This window comes from Phyllopteryx taeniolatus, chromosome 7 (genome assembly GCF_024500385.1).
Source record: "Phyllopteryx taeniolatus isolate TA_2022b chromosome 7, UOR_Ptae_1.2, whole genome shotgun sequence".
In the NCBI taxonomy this organism is placed as follows: domain Eukaryota; kingdom Metazoa; phylum Chordata; class Actinopteri; order Syngnathiformes; family Syngnathidae; genus Phyllopteryx; species Phyllopteryx taeniolatus.
Genome location: NC_084508.1, coordinates 30,978,400 through 30,997,219, shown reverse-complemented (window position 1 = coordinate 30,997,219; position 18,820 = coordinate 30,978,400). Strand labels below are relative to the sequence as shown.

Below are 18,820 nucleotides of genomic sequence, written 5' to 3'. Positions count from 1 at the left end.
TTCAGTAAATGGTACTGGTAAACTTCACATTATTGAAGAAAGGATGAATGGGCAAATGTACCGAGACATTATTGACAAAAATCTGCTGCCATCTACGAGGATGATGAAAAAGAAACAAGGGTGGACATTTCAACAGGATAATGATCCAAAACATACTGCCAAGGAAACTCAATTGGTTTCAAAGAAAAAAGATAACGCTGATAGAATGGCCCAGCCAATCACCTGCCTTGAATACAATCAAAAATCTATGGAAAGAACTGAAACTCAAGGTCCATAAAAGAAGCCCACGGAACCTTCAAAATTTGAAGACTTCTTGTGTGGAGGAATGGGCCAAAATCACACCAGAGCAATGCATGCGACTAGTTTCTCCATACAGGACGCGTCTTGAAGCTGTCATTGGAAACAAAGGCTTTTGGACAAAGTATTAAACAAATACCAGTTGCCGTGTTCAATACTTTTTCCCTGTGTCATTTCACATTATTACACACAACTTAATTTCTACACCCTGAACTGGTCGCCAGCCAATTGCAATGAGAATAATGGTGACCTGTTAAATATTTATTTCAGCCGCTGTGTGTATTATATATATATATATTTATTTATGCATAATATAAATTAAAGCAGGGGATTCTGTTTGTTCTTGACACTACAGAAGGTGATCTTTAAGGGCGATGAGGCAATCTTGAAGGACAACAGGCAACGCAGCAAGTGGGAAGTTACAGGCCCGGGGGGACTAGATATGGTGATACCATCTGTGTGCTTGATCCTCCCTCCTCCCAATCCACTCAGCATCAATCTGGCTACCAAGTAAGGGTAGCTTACTTAACTTAAAACACATATGCCCCTTTTCCACCAAGCAGCATGGTTGGGTTAATTTCGTGAGCATATGCATATTTTTTGTCATTTTTATAGTAAAGGGTCCTACAATATGCAAACTGTAACATGGGATACTGGCTGCAGTAGTATGGTGCGGTAGAGATAGACAAAAAGATAAACACACTCTTATCCACTGACTGGTCGGCAGAGAATTGTCACTTCCTTGTCACAGGAGTCAATAAGGATGAACTGAGAAGAAAACCCAAACCATTTACAAATCCAGTGAAAGCTAAGGGGAAAAGATTTTACTAAAATTGTGTTGCTTTCTTGATAATATCTGGTTGCATCATTGCACTATTTTGCATGTACTCTATCTTCTTTTTTCTATCTAAATTATGACTAGTGAAGCAATTATTGCCATCCCACACAGCACTGGAATTAGATTTCTGTGTCACATTCTATTAATTTCCGTTATCCCGTGTTGTGCTGGTATGTGTCACAATCTTATTATTGTAGCTGATGCTGCTGTCGTTATCCCGCCGAAGTTTCCTGTGAGAGAAAGCTGTGGCTTAACCATTTGCAGTAACATTATAAACTACATCTAAACATTATGGATTTCTATTCCCTCTTTCTTTTCAAAAGAAATGAGCAGTACTATGAGTCGATCCTGTCTATCTGGAATCAGCTGTACATCAATGTTAAGAGTCTTATTGCCTGGCAGTACTGCCTTCTGGATATCGAACGCATCAACTCTCTCACCATCTCCATGGTAGGTGATGTGCAGTTAGACTCTCTTTAATGTCTCTTTAAAACATTTTATGTTTTCATTCAGGCACAAAATATGTCAGTTATCAGACCTAGATATAACTAACCAGTGTAACATTAAAATCATGTTTTATAATATCTGTTCAGTTACACACAACATGTTAGCAATGTAGCACCAATTCACTTCCAAGCACACATCGCCAAAGTGAACGAGGCCCTCAACTGCTCTGAGTGTTAATTGAATTTCCCCTTGCAAGACAGTCAACCTATTTTATAATATAAATACGTGCAAATATATTTATACTGTACATGCAGTCACTGAAATTTACAAAAAGCAATGGAAGGATGATGAAAGCCCCAATGTCAAATTTGTTTATGCTTACCATTTATGTCTGACTTTTTTTTTTTTGTTTCTCCTTAAGTCATTTATTATGTCATATTTTTCTCTTTAGCTGGCACGGATGAGTCCCGAGGAGTACTCCCAGTTTGTCAAGAGCCTTGAGAGTCATTATGAAGAGTTCAAACTGAGTTGTCAAGGCTCCCAGATGTTTGGTGATAATGACAAGAGGGGCATCGAGAGCCAATTCAATGGGGCTCAGGCCCACTATGGAACTCTCGTGGTGCAGTTACCTGCTTACAGTAAATACTATATGCCAATTATAGTAAATGTAATAATGTTTTTTAAAATATCAATAATGTTTTTATGACTACTGAGCAGCATCATTTCAATTTCGTAGTTTGATTACAGTGTTGTTTACAAATGCAGTATTTTCAACTTCACAATAAGGATGTGTCACCGAGGCCTATACGATGCACATCTCGATACACTGCCACGATACATTTAGGATCACTACTAAGCAACGCCTGATGCAATAGCAATTTGACGTAATTCTATACAACAAATTAGGATACCATATAATGCAATGACTATATAAAGTGTGCATGTGAGTGATACACAACAAACTTGCTTTTATTTTGTTGTTATCTTTGTCTGTAGTTAACAGCTCACAAATTAACTGAGGTGTAGAAAGAAATGCATCATCATTCAAACAAATACAACAACCTTCAACAAATGACCACTTAGTTAGAAACTAGTGTAAAGTGTATGGATAATTGAAGGCATTAATGACACTCACAAGCTATTGCCAAGGCCAGTCTCACCTCAATCTCAATTAAAAATCTAGACGCTATTTAATATCAATCCAACATTATTCAAATATTGGTTTTACCAGGGGTAAGGAAATTTGAAGTAATTCATCAAAATAGTTTTTTTTATTTCTTTCATTTGATTAAGAATTATGATTATGCAATATTATTCCCATCCCTACTTCAAGGTCAAGACCAAAACAAATATATGCAAAACACTTTTGATGTAGTGAAAATACATTAAATCAGCATGTTTTTTCTTTTCTTTTTTCAATTTTAGCAAACATAATTTGTAAGGCTAATATAATCATGTTACAAAGTCCCTCACAATGTTTCATAGAATATGTAGAGGAGCCAAAATTGGGAGAAGATATGGATTAGGTCCCCATTTTACAGCTTTAACAACTTCCACACTTTTGGCTGCGTAAGTTTTTTTTGTCCATTCAGTTCAAATTTATGAGTTTATAGGTAAATGATGATTGACTTGAGGGCCTTGCTGACTGATCTCTGGTCTCGTTTTTCCCAAAGGTATGTTATGGGGTGAAATTGATTGATTACAAGATGTCTCAGTAATTTTGTCTGTATTGTGTACCCAGTAATTGAAATCTTGTCTTAAGTGAAAGTACAGTAAGTACTGCATTGTTAGGAAAATGGAGCAAAGCGTCTTTCTATGCTCTGTAATACAGATGTTCGACTTAACTTGATTTGAACTCGGTAATATTTATTTTCCCTCCTTTTTTGTTTCTTTCATCTAGAAGCCCAGCAAGTACAGCAACAGCTAATTATAATGACAGCAGCTGCTGATGAGGATGCCAACAAGCTAGAGGAAGAGCGGCAGAGAACAAAGCTGAAAAAAGTGAAGAAAGAGGTAGTGAAAGTGACAAAGACAGAGCCGGTGAAGAAGAAGGTCGCCTCTTCTTCACATAGTTTAACAGAGCTGCACGCACTCAGATTGAAGCTGGAAGCAGCTGAGGGCTTGCTGTGTCAGCATGTTTACATCTGCTTGGGAGATGATGGGACCACAGACTGTGGCCTCAAAATCACACAGTTAGAGGTAAAAATAAATACTGTAGGCAGCAAAATAAAAGCCTCTTCTTACTGTCACATTTACTGCACACTGATTGTCTTTTTTATTTTTTATATTAAAGAGCGTGCAGGTTGATGTCAACGCGATAAAAGAGGAGTACATAAAGCTGAGGGAGAATATTATGAAGGAACTGGATGGCATGAATGATTCAGATAAAGCTCAGTTTCTATGCAGTGAGCTTGGAGTTATCATCCAACGTCTCAGCAGTCTGGAGAGTAACTCATCAAATTATATCCAACGGTATGACATTTTTTTTTTTTTTCAATTGATCAATTATCCTTGAAATAAATTGAAAGTACAAGCCAAATTTAATTTACGGTAAATGTCGAAATATCAAATATATCACATGGTTTAAGTCTGTATGAAGAATTAGATCAATATAAGTTTCAGTAATCTTTAATGAGGACACAGGTCCATATAAAACAAGAGTATACAAGTATAAAGAGAGAAAATAAAAACAGAAGATACAAAAATATATATACACGTAATATTTAGTTAGTAGTCCACTAAGAGGATACTGTAACTTGGTTGGTACAATGAAATCCAATCTTTTTTTTTTCTTTTAACCAGGCTCCAGGCTCTAAGGGACATGCTGGAAAGTATGGCACATGCGGAAGATATAGTTCAAGTTTACGAGGCAAGATTGACAGAGAAGGAGACCACTTCTCTGTTGGTGGGAGATGTAAACGACTACTTGAAGACTCTTAAGGTATATTACTGGGAGATAGATAAAGTGCTGCCACTGTGCAAAGGACAGTTTAAGTTAACTTTTTACTTCTGTTACACGGTATGGACAAAAGTCTAGGGACACACCTCTTTGTGGAAACACTTTTGGAGAAGCCATTTTCTGTGCCAGTACACAAAACAAGGTCACTTGACTTCCACACCATCAAACACACAGAGAGTGTGTGCCAGGCTAAAAATTCCCATAGATCTTCTAGAAAGTCTAAAAAGAGGCCAAAATCACATTTTCTTTCATTTTCAAAATACATTTAAATATATAATACGATAATATAAGTAGAATACTTTTGGTTAGAAAAACTGAAAAATTAAGTGTCCCTTCACTGGTTTTATCATGTTTTTGTTATCTTGCATGTTCTGTATAGAATATTTTGGACGAATTGGATCAGAAAAGGGATGTTCTGGCCTCAATGGAGGCAGAACTTGTCAAGGCAAACCACTTGAATGGCCAGGTGGGTGGGCCCTTCTACAGTTGTGAAATGATGTTGTCAAAATACACTGAGCTGGCGGGCCTACTGTCAGACCGATGGAGACGAATCAAGGCGCAGATAGATACCAGGTAAAACACTGACTCATACTGAAATGTAATCAACTTTGTGTCAGTTACAAAGACTCAGTGTTTCTTAAAAAAAAAATAGTGTTTCTTAAAAAAAAAAAAAAACAATTCTGAATTGTTTGGCCCATGTTAATTTATTAATTTCAGACTCCAGGATTTGCAGCGGTACTTGTCTCAGCTGGAGCACTACAAGCAATCCAGTTCCTCCATCACTGACTGGATTAATGACACTCGCAAAAAGCAAGACATCCTGCAGGACACCAACATACAGAATGTTCTATCTCTGAAAGACCACATAAACAATCAGAAGGTTTTATGACCAACTTTCCAACAATATTATTTTGTTATTGTGGTGGGTGCCTGTGCCATGTTTGTTCTGATATCTTGTTCAGACATCTGACATCTTTGTATTTGTTATATTATCAAGGCTCTGAATGCAGAAATTAAAGCAAAAAGGGATACACTAGAAAGTGTCCTGAAAGACAACGATGCCTGTGTGACCTCCATCAAGGTAAGGAAGTCAACACTGCAATGATTGCTTATTTCGATAATGATGATGATGATGATGATTTAGTCTTTCTGTCACCATTACAAGGGTGTAACAATACATGGACAGATAGGCCTATATTTATAATATGACGATACAAAGAAATTGGGCCTCATTTATCAATATATGAATTTATCTAAAACTTTAGATCACAGAAATGCAATAAAGAGTGTGAATGCTGCATTGTTCGTGAAAATTGGAACATAAAACATCTGTTCTAAAGAAAGCTTTTGTGAATGAGCAGTGATTGCATGTGACGACAAAGTTTAATTATTTTTCATCAAATACAGTAGAATCTCTTTACTGTATGATTCATTGCTACTGATGCATACTGTAAGCATAAACTCATGTGACATTGGAACATTGGACAGTGATGGATTTGAACAAAAATTATATCAAATATTTCATATGCATATAAATATTTTGTTTTTATTGGTCTATGAACCGGCGGCACGGTGACCGACTGGTCAGAGCGTCAGCCTCACAGTTCTGAGGACTGGGGTTCAATCCCCGGCTCCGCCTGTGTGGAGTTTGCATGTTCTCCCTGTGCCTGCATGGGTTTTCTCCTGGCACTCCGGTTTCCTCCCACATCCCAAAAACATGCATTAATTGGAGACTCTAAATGACCCGTAGGTGTAACTGTGAGTGCGAATGGTTGTTTGTTTGTATGTGCCCTGCGATTGGTTGGCAACCAGTTCAGGGTGTACCCCGCCTCCTGCCCGATGATAGCTGGGATAGGCTCCAGCACGCCCGCGACCCTAGTGTGGAGAAGTGGCTCAGAAAATGGATGGATGGATGGATTGTCTATGAACCTCCAAGGTCTTGCTGTAGTTCTGATTAACTGCAGCTGTGTGTACATCATAAACTGGCATATTTTTTATGAATTTGGACTCACAGTGACAGGTATATGTACCCTGCAGTAACATTAACAAATATCTGATTCATATGTGATTTTTTTTTTTTTTAAATTAGTTTCGGCTTGAGGCCTGACTCTGATTGGAGAATATTGGATTCTATGCGACACATGGGAGGAAGTGTAAATCCAGCCTCAATTACAATGTGGGAGGATACAGTATGTGTTTAACATTACCTTCTGTTGTTTTACAGGATTATGAAACAGACCTAGCCTGTTATGCCTCTGGATTAGAGACTTTGCTCAATATCCCTATCAAGACAACAATGCTGAGATCGCCATCCATGGATCTTATTCAGGAGGTAAAGTGGACATTTCCATGTGTACATGTACAATCTGATTAAAACAATGGGACAAATCTTTAAATTTAATACAGGTCACAACATTTGAATGATAACAATTACTGCAAGTAATCATTGAGGGGTGTTTCTCTTAGGCTACTCAACTGCAGACCCAGTACATGGAGTTGCTTACTTTGTCTGATGACTACTTGAAATTCCTAGGAGAGCTCCTCAAAAGCATGGAGGATATTAAGGTACTGAAATTTGGATTTGTGACTATGTAAACAAGGTGTAGTATAATCACAATAACATTATTTTGAAATGTCAAAAACTTTATTGTATTTTTTTTAAACTGTAGTAATCCTCAATGACTTTGCCTTGGTTTCAGATTCGTAGCACTCGGATTGACCTGTTAGAGGAAGAACTTCGCATGTTGAAGGAGGATATCGAAGACCGTAATACCAAGAACAAATCTCTTGAAGATGCTGTTGTTCGCTATAAACTCGAGCTGTCCCAGTCACAGGAAAAGCTGCTGTCAATGGAGGAGATTAAGCGAACCACTGCTCTGCAGTGCAATGCAGCAAAAGACAGCCTCGAGAACACTCACAACCAATTGGCAGACCTCGCTGATCAAGTGACACGTCTCAACTACTTGCTAGAAGAAGAAAAGAGGAAGAGAAAATTGGCAGAGGAGCGCTACACCCAACAACAAGAGGAGTATGAGTCTGTCCTTAGGAAGAGGCATACAGAACTGGATAGTGTCAGCTGGTCCAAAGTGGAAGTGGAAAAGAATATGGCAAAACAAGAGCATGAGCTTAAACAGCTGCAGCGTGAGCTAGAGGAGCAAACCTCGAAGGTGGCAGAGCTCCAGAAGGAGATTTCAAAGGTAAGAAGCCAATGCAATGCAAAGATCAATAATTTAAAGCTCAACTATGAATCCCAGAACAATGTCAGTCATACCACAATTCAACGGCTTTCAGCCCAAAGGGAGGTTGATGCATCTCAGCATCAACTGCAATATGACAGGATGCAAGCAGAGGGGATGGTTATGGAGGAGGAGCTCAGGAGGCTGAAGATGTTTGTCAACCAGGCAGAGGAACTAAAGAAGAGGGCAGAGGAAGAAGCTCATCGGCAGCGCTCAATAATCACAGCTGAAGGACATAAGAGAAGAGAACTAGAAAGTAAGATTGAGGTTTTGATCAAGCAGAGAGAAGAGGAAAACAACAAGTACAAAGAGGATTTGGTTGAAGTTAGACAGGGGCTACAGAAGAAGACTGAGCAGTTGGCCTATGTCACCCACAGTCTGGAGGAAGAGGTGCGAAGGAGGAAAACTACAGAAGAAGGAAAAGATGTGCTTGAACAGACCTTGGCCGAACTTCAAGAAAAGCTAACTAGTTCAGCAATGGCAGTGGCCCAACTAATGGAGTGTGAGGCAGAGCTTCAGAATGTGCGTTTCGAGCTGGAGAGGGAAAATAGGGATCGGAGTAGAGTAGAAGACAACCTGAATCGGTTACAGGGCCGCATAAAGGACATTCAGTCTGTCAGAGATGACCTGGAGATCCAGTTAGCTAACCTAAGGAAAACCAACCAAGAGGAAGTCTTGAAAAGAAGACAGATTGAGATAGAGTTAGAAAAGACCATGATGGCAATGAGAGAATACTACTGCACCATTACCACTTTACGTCAGAACCAAGAACAAGTCGACACATCGGAAATGAGAGGGGAAAAACAGTGTCTTATATTGCAGGAGGAACTGGAAAGGAGCGTGAAACAAAACAGAACCTATGTGGAACAGTTAGCACAACTGAGCATTGAGATAAAAGCCCTGCAGCATCAAGTGTTACAAGAGCAAGTAAAAGTTAAAGAGGTGAACCAAAGGAATGAGGGTCTGTACAGAACTATAGAGGAGAAGAGTAAATCTCTAAATGAGAACTACGCTGAGCTTCAAACTCTGAAGGAGAAGACTGAAACCTTGATGAAAGAAAGGCTGAGGCTGGAGGAGGAGCTTAGGGCAACACGACATGATAAAGCAGAACTTTTGAGGTCCAAAGAGGAACGTGATGATGAGATCTTCTGCCAAATTACCGCCCTGGAGCTGCAGCTGCAGGCCAGCGAGCGCAGCAATGTTGACTACCACAACCTTGTCTCAGAGCTCTCTTTGGAGAGGCACAATCTCAAACTGGAAACTGAGAAAATACAAATTCAGGATACTGAGGTACTTCGAAGTCTGAAAACTAATCCCAGACTGCTCCCATCTCTCCAGATGATATTATTTGGAACAATCAAGTAGTCATTACTGCCCAGTAGACAAATTCTTGATTGCTTGCATGAACCTCAAAATCATCTTCTCTAGTTGCTTCTCAATTAGTAGCCTGATTTCCCAAAAGTTTGAATGGTGTCTCCAAGGAACATAACAAAACATGACTTTTTACCCCATATTGAATTAGTAATAATTAATTAGTAAGAAATAATCAATTAGCGGTTGTTGCCTGTTACACATTCCTTATAGTATGCTAATACGGGGTCATTTTTACTGTTGTGTGACAGAACAGCACACTAATTTTAATGTAAGAATATAATTATTTATTGGTTTATAAAACAATTTAAAATGCTCCACAAAAAATATTTTTTTCTATTTTGAGTAATTCCACAGAGATGTTAGGAGTATTTCATGTCTCATGTTAGCATTTCTCTTTGCACCACAAATTCCTAATCCCAAAGTATTTCAATTAGTTGCAGGGTGTTCGGAAAGTCACTGTGCACTCTTCCAGTCGTATTTTTTTATATTTCAGATTTTATTCATATGTACACTACCTTCTTTATTCTATATTGAAACATGTATGTTAATAAAAATGTAAGTGCACAGTCACTTGCCGAACACCCTGTATAATGGATGTCCCAATTACTGAAATTGAAATACTTTATTTTTGGTGTGGACGATATTGCTACCAAGGGAGAGCAAAAGCATTGATTCTTAGAGAGATTTAAAGACATTGTTTTAAACTTGATTTCAGAAAGTAGTGAAAATGTATTCATCTTTGGTTTTGCAAAGCTTGTCACTTGTCAAACAACAATCAATAGTTTAACAATGTTCAGTTTATCCTTTGCTGCCTAGTCCCATATTGTTTTTGGTATTTGTAGCAGGCATCAAATTCGGAATTATTGTATGTGTAGCGGCGCTGGACCTGCTCCATATGAAAAGTGCATTAAGATTATTTTTGGTGTGAATTGGCACCATAAAAATAAAAAAAAATAATTTAACTGAACTGAATTACAAAAGGGCGGCACGGTAGGCGACTGGTTAGAGCGTCTGCCTCACAGTTCTGAGGACCGGGGTTCAATCAACAGACCTGTGTGGAGTTTGTATGTTCTCCCCGTGCCTGCGTGGGTTTCCGCCCACATTCCAAAAACATACGTGGTTGGTTGATTGACGACTCTAAATTGCCCGTAGGTGTTAATGTGTGCGACTGGTTGTTTGTTTGTATGTGCCATGCGATTGGCTGGCAACCAGTTCAGGGTGTACCCCGCCTCCTGCCCGATGACAACTGGGATAGGCTCCAGCACTCCCTTGCGAGGATAAGTGGCTCAGAAAATGGATGGATGGATGAATTACAAAAGGCACGGCGGGCGACTGGTTAGCACATCTGCCTCACAGTTCTGGGGATCGGGGTTTCTCCCCGTGCCTGGTTGGGTTTTCCCCGGGCACTACGGTTTCCTCCCACATCCCAAAAACGTGTGGTAGGTTGATTGAGGACTCTAAATTGCCCGTAGGTGTGAATGTGAGTGTGCGTGGTTGTTTGTTTCTATGTGCCCTGCGATTAGCTGGCGACTGGTTCAGGGTGTACCCCACCTCCTGCCCGAAGATAGCTGGGATAGGCTCCAGCAGCCGCGACCCTAGTGAGGATAAGCGGTAAAGAAAATGGATGGATGGATGGATGGATGGATGGATGAATTACAAAAGGCACGGTGGAAATCTGGTTAGTACATCTGCCTCACAGTTCTGAGGACCTGGGTTCAAATCTGGCCTTGGCTGTCTGGAGTTTGCATGTTCTCCCCATGCCTGCATGTTTTTTTCCCCTAGGTACTCTGGTTTGCTCCCACATCTCGAAAACATGCATGGTTGATTAAATGAAGACTCTAAATTCTCCGTAGGTGTGAATGTGAGTGGGAATAGTCGTTTGTCTATATGTGCCCTGCGATTGGCTGGTGACCAGTTCAGGGTGTACCCTGCCTGCCCAGATTTAGCTGGGATAGTTATGGGCTCCAGCAAGCCTGCGACCCTAGTGAGGATAAGCGGTACAGAAAATTGATGTATAGATGGATGACTTACAAAAACCTTTTTAAAAATTGATTCTACCCATCACCCAGACTTTTGAAATCAGAAGTTGTTTATTTGTACGTTTAAATTAAGTGCATGACTTGTCATTCAAGCGTACTCGATGATAGTTGATCTATCCACAGTTATCCCTACCACTATTCAAAAAGATGTAGCTTGCAAACTTTTTCACTTTTGCTCATATTTCCTTTGCCCAGAGGTCCATAAATTGCTTATGACCAAGACATTTGAGTAATAATAAAATTCTAACTTCATATGTGAGTAATGTTTGCCATTTGACTTGTCATAATTTGCATGTAATTATTTGATATTATGTGTTGTAATCATTATGTATACGACAATGTGGTGTAACCAAAGCAAACTGGATTTGGGCAAAGGTCACAGGTTTTGAGTGTGTATTATTTATACAAATTTCTTTTCTTAAGATCAACTTCATAGGTTTTTTTTTTTGTCCATGTTTTGTGTAAATTCCTATTATTAATATTTTTAAACATGTCTGAATTGACTAATTATCAACCTCTCTTTTTCTTTTATCCCACTATTTTTCTACAGACATCCACCACAATACTATCACTGCAGTCACAGTACAGTGAGACTTTGAAAGAGAGAGATGCTCTGCAGCTGAAACTCCAATTATCTGGGACAGACAAAGATCAACTTCAAAGGCTAGAGGAGGAAATCAGACACATTAAGCTGTCTCTTGAGTCAGAGCTACAAAATAAACAACGTCTTCAGGAGGAGAATGAGCGGGTGAAAAGAGATTTAAGTTACTGGAAAGGACAATATGAAAGTAAGCGGGGCCTTGTCAACCAATATGAAGCAGACAAGGAATATCTGGAAAGGGAAAAGACTACTTTGAAAAGTGAGATTGAGAGGCTTCTAAGGGAACTTACTGAGCTTGAAAAAACATATAAAGGAAAGCTGTCAGTCCTCCAGAAAGAACTCACAGATTTGACTATTGTGAGACAAACTATGCAGGATGAGTTAAAGAAAACTAGAGAACCCCCAACCATGGATCCCTCCACTGTCATTTTTGATGGTGTCCGCAAACCAATCACAGCAGCCCAATTGCTTGACTGTGGTATTTTGGATAAAGCAGCTTTTAACCAGCTCATTAGAGGGCAAAAGACTGTTCCTGATGCGTCTGTCGATATAAAAGTTAGTTTAAAAGGAACAGGGCCAATAGCAGGGGTGATAATTGAAAACCCACAGGGTGGGAGATTTATTTCTGGATTTCCCTGTAAAATAAGCCTCACTGAAGCAAAGAAAGAGCATCTTCTACCACCAGATGCTATTGATCTGCTGCTAGATGCTCAGGCAGCCACAGGCCACATCATTGATACCAGAACTAATCAAAAGCTAACGGTAGAGGAGGCAGTTGCCGCCGGAGTGGTAGACCCAAGAGATCAAGACAGACTTTTATCAGCACAGGCTGCTGCGGTTGGCTACAAGGATCCCATTGGAGTAAAGCCACTTTCAGTGTATGAGGCCTTGAAAAGAGGACTGATCGACAAGAAAATTGGGCTACGTTTGCTGCAGGCCCAGGAGTGTGTTGGAGGCATACTAGAGCCAAATCTCAGTGTGTTCCTTCCCAAAATCATAGCTATTAGTCGTAACATTTTGGATGAAAACCTTTGCAATGCTCTGTCGCAGAATCCAAAGTGTTATATTGACCCAGACACTGATGAGGTTGTCAGTTACGAAGTTTTGAAGCAAAGATGCAAGACAGAGGCTCACACTGGTCTGCTACTATTGCCAGTCACTGAGCGGAAAAACCCATCTAAACTGATTTTTGACGGTGTCCGTAAATCAGTCACAGCACAACAGCTGCATGATTGTGGAATCTTGGACAAAAATTCATTTAACCAAGTAAAAAAGGGACAAAAAACTGTCCCCCAATTGTCAGATGACAAGAAAGTATTTTTAAAGGGGAGAGGATCAATTGCTGGTGTATCAGTTGGATCTTTAGGTACTGTGTCTTTATCAGAAGCCAAAAAACAGTTGCTGATGCACCCACATAGTGCAGATTTACTACTTGACGCACAGGCAGCAACAGGCCACATTGTTGACCCCAAGACCAATCAGAGGTTCACAGTAGAGGAGGCATGTACCAGAGGACTGGTGGACATAAGAGATAGAGATCGGCTTCTGGCAGCAGAATCTGCCGCTGTAGGCTATCAGGATCCGAGCACGGCAAAACCTCTTTCAGTCTTTGAAGCTGTGAAGAAAGGATTAATTGATAGGAAAACTGGCCTACGCCTGATGCAGGCCCAAGAGTCTGCTGGGGGAATTTTGGATCCAAATCTGAGTCTGTTCTTCCCCAAAGACATAGCTATGAATCGCAACCTTTTGGATGAAGATCTTTGTAAGGCGCTGAATCAAAGTACAGAGTGTTACCTTGACCCAGATACAGAGTGTGATGTCAGCTATGAGGCTTTAAAGAAAAAATGCAAAACCGACTTCAACACTGGTTTGATAATATTGCCAATTATTGAAAGAAAAGATCCTTCCAAACTGATGTTTGATGGTGTCCGCAAGTCTGTCTCAGCGAAGCAGTTGTTTGAGTGTGGAGTGCTTGATAAGCCTACATTCGACCAGTTAGTGAAAGGGCAGAAAACAGTATCTGAGGTGTCTGCTGAAAAGGTTGTCTATCTGAAGGGAACTGGGCCGATTGCTGGGGTTCAAGCTAGGGATCAGGGAAAAATGTCCTTGTCAGAAGCCAAAAAACAAGGCCTCTTGTCCCCAGAGACTGCAGATTTGCTTCTGGAAGCCCAGGCTGCCACAGGATATATAATTGCTGCCACTAACCCTCAGAAGCTGACAGTAGAAGAGGCTTGTGCCATAGGAGTAGTTGATATAAAGGACAGGGAAAGATTATTGGCTGCAGAGGGTGCTGCTGTTGGCTATAAAGATCCAAGTTCGAACAAGCCTTTGTCTGTCTATGAGGCAATGAAAAGGGGACTAATTAATTGGAAAACTGGTTTACGTTTCCTGCAGGCCCAAGAGTGCGTTGGAGGCATACTTGACCCAAATCTTAGTGTATTCCTTCCAAAAGACACAGCAATCAAGAGGAATTTATTAGATGAAGACCTACGCAATTCTCTAAATCAGAGTCCTGCATACTACCTTAATCCTGAACCTGAACTTGATGTAAGTTACAGGGCTTTGAAACAAAGATGCATGACAGAGTCTCACACTGGTCTGCATCTTTTGCCAATTTTAGAAAAATTGGATCCCTCTAAGTTGATTTTTGACGGCGTCCGCAAGACAGTAACAGCACAACAAATGTTTGACTGTGGCATTTTGGACAAACCGACATTAAATCAACTAATCATGGGGGAGAAAACTGTGCCGGAGGTGTCTGTTGATAAGCATGTTTTCCTTAAAGGGAATGGTTTAATTGCTGGGGTTGCAGCTGGATCATTCAAAAAATTTTCCTTTAGTCAGGCCAAGAAACAAAGTATCATGTCCCCTGACTCTGCTGACTTGTTACTTGAAGCTCAGGCAGCCACAGGACACATCATAAACCCCCAGACCAATCAGAAATTGACCATTAAGGAAGCATGTGCTAGAGGCGTAGTCAGTAAGGAAGATGAATCAAAGTTGTTTGCCGCTGAAGCTGCTGCCATAGGTTACAGAGACCCAAATACTTCCCTGCTCTTGTCAGCTGGCCAGGCTATGAAAAAGGGACTGATTGACAAGGACACTGCTCTTCGCATACTTCAGGCTCAAGAGTCTGCAGGAGGTATTTTGGACCCTACCCTCAGTGTATACCTACCTAGAGACATTGCTATGGATCGGAATCTGATAGATGCAGACCTATACGAGGCGCTCAGTCAGTATCCTGAATGCTATCTGGATCCAGACACCCAACTGCCAATTAGCTATCCGTCCCTGAAGAAAAGATGCAGTGCAGACATAAGCACGGGTCTTTTGCTTCTCCCAGAACCTAAAAAACCAACAACTGTCCAAGGACTTAGGAGCCAGGTCTCTGTCATAGATCTAATAGATGCAAACCTGCTGGAGCCATCTGATATTAATGAATTGAAACAAGGGAGACTGACAAGTCAAGACATTGAGTACCGTCTGCGCTCCTATTTGGGCATGTCCACCTGCATAGCAGGACTATTTGATGAAGCCAGTGATAGGGTGATGACATTTTATGAGGCCATGAAAGGTGGACTCTTGCAACCTGAGCCCGCTCTAGAGCTTCTTGAAGCCCAGGCTGCCTCAGGTTTTATAGTCGATCCAGTGCACAATATTCACCTCACTGTTACTGACGCTTATAACAAAGGACTATTTGGGGCAGAGTGTATGGACACCCTGCTATCAGCAGAAAAAGCTGTGACAGGTTACAAACTCCCTGGTACAGAAAAGTTCATCGCCCTTTTCCAGGCAATAAAGAGGGGTCTAGTTGTGAAAGAACATGGCCTTCGTCTGCTAGAGGCCCAGCTTGCCACTGGCGGTATTATTGATCCTGAACACAGCCATCGGATTCATGTAAACGTGGCCTACAGCAAAGGATACTTAGATGAGGAAATGAATAAGCTCATGACTGATCCGGATGTTGCTCGTAAGTACTTCTTTGACCCTAATACAGAGGAAAACTTAACCTACCTGGAGCTTAAGAAACGTTGCATTACTGATGGGAAGACTGGCCTAATACTTTTGCCAATTGTAGACAAGGAAAAGCAGGAGGCAACTATGAAAAACACTCTGAGAAAGAGGAGAGTAACAATTGTGGACCCTCGGACCAATAAAGAGATGACTGTACGTGAAGCATATAATAATGGATATATCGACTACAGCAGCTACTTGGAGCTGTCTCAGCAGGAGTGTGAGTGGGAAGAGATCACTATCACTGCTCCAGATGGTTCCAAACGTTTCGTTATCATTGACAGGAAGACAGGTAGAAAGTATGACATCAGTGAACTGCTTGAAAAAAGAGTCATTGATGACTCAGTTTTTGATCAATATCGCTCACGTATCATCACCTTAACACAGTTTGCTGATATCATCACTGAAAAAACTGAACATGGATTGCCACCAACAACGTCCACATCACAGGCTTCACTTCCAACTTCAGTGTCATCATCATCAACAGTAATATCAAAATCTTCCTCCCTCACAAAGACATCTACAACAATACCACCCACCATTAAAGAGCAAAGCTTTGGAAGCAGCAGTGGTTCTCAAAACTCATCTGACACCCTAAATCAAGTATCTAGTGTTTCTATCACCCAGGCCTCCCCTATTGAAAGTGTTTGTGAAAAGGATCCTGTGGGTGCCATATTTGATTCAGAGACTTTAGACAAAATATCCGTTATGGGGGCTCTAAATTGTGGTCTTGTTGATACTATTACTGCTCAGAGACTGCTGGAGGCCCAGGCGTGTACCGGAGGAATCATAAATCCAGAAAACGGGCGTCGGCTCAGCATCCAAGAGGCTTCACGCCAAAGTATAATTAATGATGATATGGCTACTAAACTCAGGCCTGCCCAAAAAGCTTTTATTGGCTTTGAGGATATGAAAACTGGAAAGAAAATGTCTGCTGCTGAAGCCATTAAGGAGATGTGGCTACCTTATGAGGCAGGCCAGAGGTTTATGGAGTTCCAATTTGTAACAGGAGGACTTTATGACCCAGAACTGTGTTGTAGACGAACCACAGCAGATGCTTTGAAAATGGGCTGGATTGATGGTAGCACTGCTATGAAACTTCAAGACATCAGAAACCACACAAAGAATTTAACATGCCCCAAGAGCAAATTGAAGATCTCTTATAAGGAGGCTCTTGACAATTGTCTGGTGGAGGAGAGCACTGGTCTGAGAATGTTACCAGCATCATCCGTGTCCTCCATAGGAATAAGTAGTCCCTACAATTTTGCGTCTGCTCCAGGATCCATAACAGGCTCTAGAAGTGGCTCACGACGAAGTTCCCGAAGGAGCAGTTTGGATTTATCATCACCAAATGTTACCCTATTGCCACAATCTATACATAATTGAAAAGCATTTTTAATGCCTTTTCAGAAAATGTATATCGCTCAAGGCACGATCTGCAATCTCTGATCGGACATATATTCACCAAATGTTACCCGATTACGACAATCTATACATCTATACCCCATTGTTACTGAGCGAGAAACTGGCACGATGTTGGCAGATATCTAATTATATGAATGCGCAAAGTCGCAACCACTTTATGAATGCCAATGTTCCACTTCTTTGTACTAACTATGTCTTTGCTGCAAAGACAGTGTAAAATATTTTTTTAAATTTGCTTTGGGAGCATAATAATGCTCTGATGGATTTATTCTGTATTAATTAGGGTACTCTTGTTTGTTTTTATTTCTGAGGAGGGATGCAAAGTTAATTGCATGTAGCTACAGTGGTACCTCGAAGTTCAACCACAATCAGATGTTGAGTTTGTTGACTTGCTCATTCAGAATAATTATTCAGTCTAAACTCTCACCATGATTGAACATTTATTAGCTGTACAGACAATAAGTTAAGTAACATTTGAACAATAGTTGTCATACAAGTTTTAGACAGGCGGCACAGTAGTTAACTGCTTAAGCACATCTGCCTCACAGTTCTGAGTACTTGGGTTCAAATCCGGCCTCGCCTGTGTGGAGTTTGCATGTTCTCCCTGTGCCTGCGTGGGTTTGCTTTGGGTAATCTGGTTTCCTCCCACATCCCAAAACATGCATGGTAGGTTAAGTGAAGTCTCCAAATTGCCCGTAGGTGTGAATGTGAGTGTGAGTTGTTTGTTTATATGTGTCCTGTGTTCAGGGTGTACCCCGCCTCTCGCCCAGAGTCAGCTGGGATAGGCTCCAGCACGCCTGCGACCCTAGTGAGGATGAGCGGTACGGAAAATGCATGGAATGGATGATTTGATTTTTTTTAACATTAACTGTCACACAAATATGGAATAAAATCAACCATTAAGGTGATGCAAAAACTGTATACCATTGCATCTATATTTTGATCACAAGTGAAATGACTGGTAATGACTTGTAGGCTAGCTAGCTAGTGTGAGATGCTAACATCCCTCTATCTGTTTATACATCTTCACTCACCCCTTCTCTTTTCTGCTAAGAATGTGATTCCACTTACTTTTAAAATATTCTTCTCTTCTCTCACCTTGCTTTCATGAAAAGTGGCACAAAAATCCAATGGAAGAGGCAAAACTTATGCGTACCCATCCTGGCTAAAATTAGGTTGACTGATGTGGTTTTTGCTGTCTTTATCGAAAATAACAGCAGACATCAGCTCAAAACAGGACAGTACATAGACCAGGCGCATTGAGAGCTCAATGGGGCTTATTGTTTTGCCCAAATTTGGGTCAGACTCCAGATTGTACAACATTGGGGGATTTTGAACTTCAAGGTATCACTGTTGAGTACAACTAATTTTGTGCTGATTGTGTTTTTGTTTCTTCCAATTCACAACTTAAAGTTCTGTAATAGTTTATAAATAAAAACATTAACTTTTGGTTCTTTGTTTGTGTGAATTAATGGGTGTCCATATACTAATGGGCACTCTGCCTTACTTGCCAATATTTAGCTGTCTAAAGATGTTACTTGATAGCAGTCCACCATCTGCTTATAGCACCTTTTTCAATAGTGCATGTTT

At 40.6% G+C, this 18,820-nt stretch overlaps 1 protein-coding gene across 1 annotated transcript in view; it reads left to right on the top strand.

Annotated features, from left to right (window-relative positions):
* Positions 1-18,679, top strand: part of LOC133480633 (desmoplakin-A-like) — a 36,619-nt gene extending 17,940 nt beyond the window's left edge. The window contains exons 12-24 of the mRNA XM_061778985.1: positions 653-807; positions 1,459-1,585; positions 2,034-2,220; positions 3,483-3,781; positions 3,876-4,054; positions 4,385-4,523; positions 4,921-5,114; positions 5,259-5,421; positions 5,539-5,622; positions 6,766-6,873; positions 7,008-7,106; positions 7,241-7,738; positions 11,741-18,679. Of these exons, the coding sequence (XP_061634969.1) occupies positions 653-807; positions 1,459-1,585; positions 2,034-2,220; positions 3,483-3,781; positions 3,876-4,054; positions 4,385-4,523; positions 4,921-5,114; positions 5,259-5,421; positions 5,539-5,622; positions 6,766-6,873; positions 7,008-7,106; positions 7,241-7,738; positions 11,741-17,191 (7,683 nt within the window). The 3' untranslated portion in view covers positions 17,192-18,679. The remainder of the gene's footprint in view (positions 1-652; positions 808-1,458; positions 1,586-2,033; positions 2,221-3,482; positions 3,782-3,875; positions 4,055-4,384; positions 4,524-4,920; positions 5,115-5,258; positions 5,422-5,538; positions 5,623-6,765; positions 6,874-7,007; positions 7,107-7,240; positions 7,739-11,740) is intronic.
* The last annotated feature ends 141 nt before the right edge of the window (positions 18,680-18,820 follow it).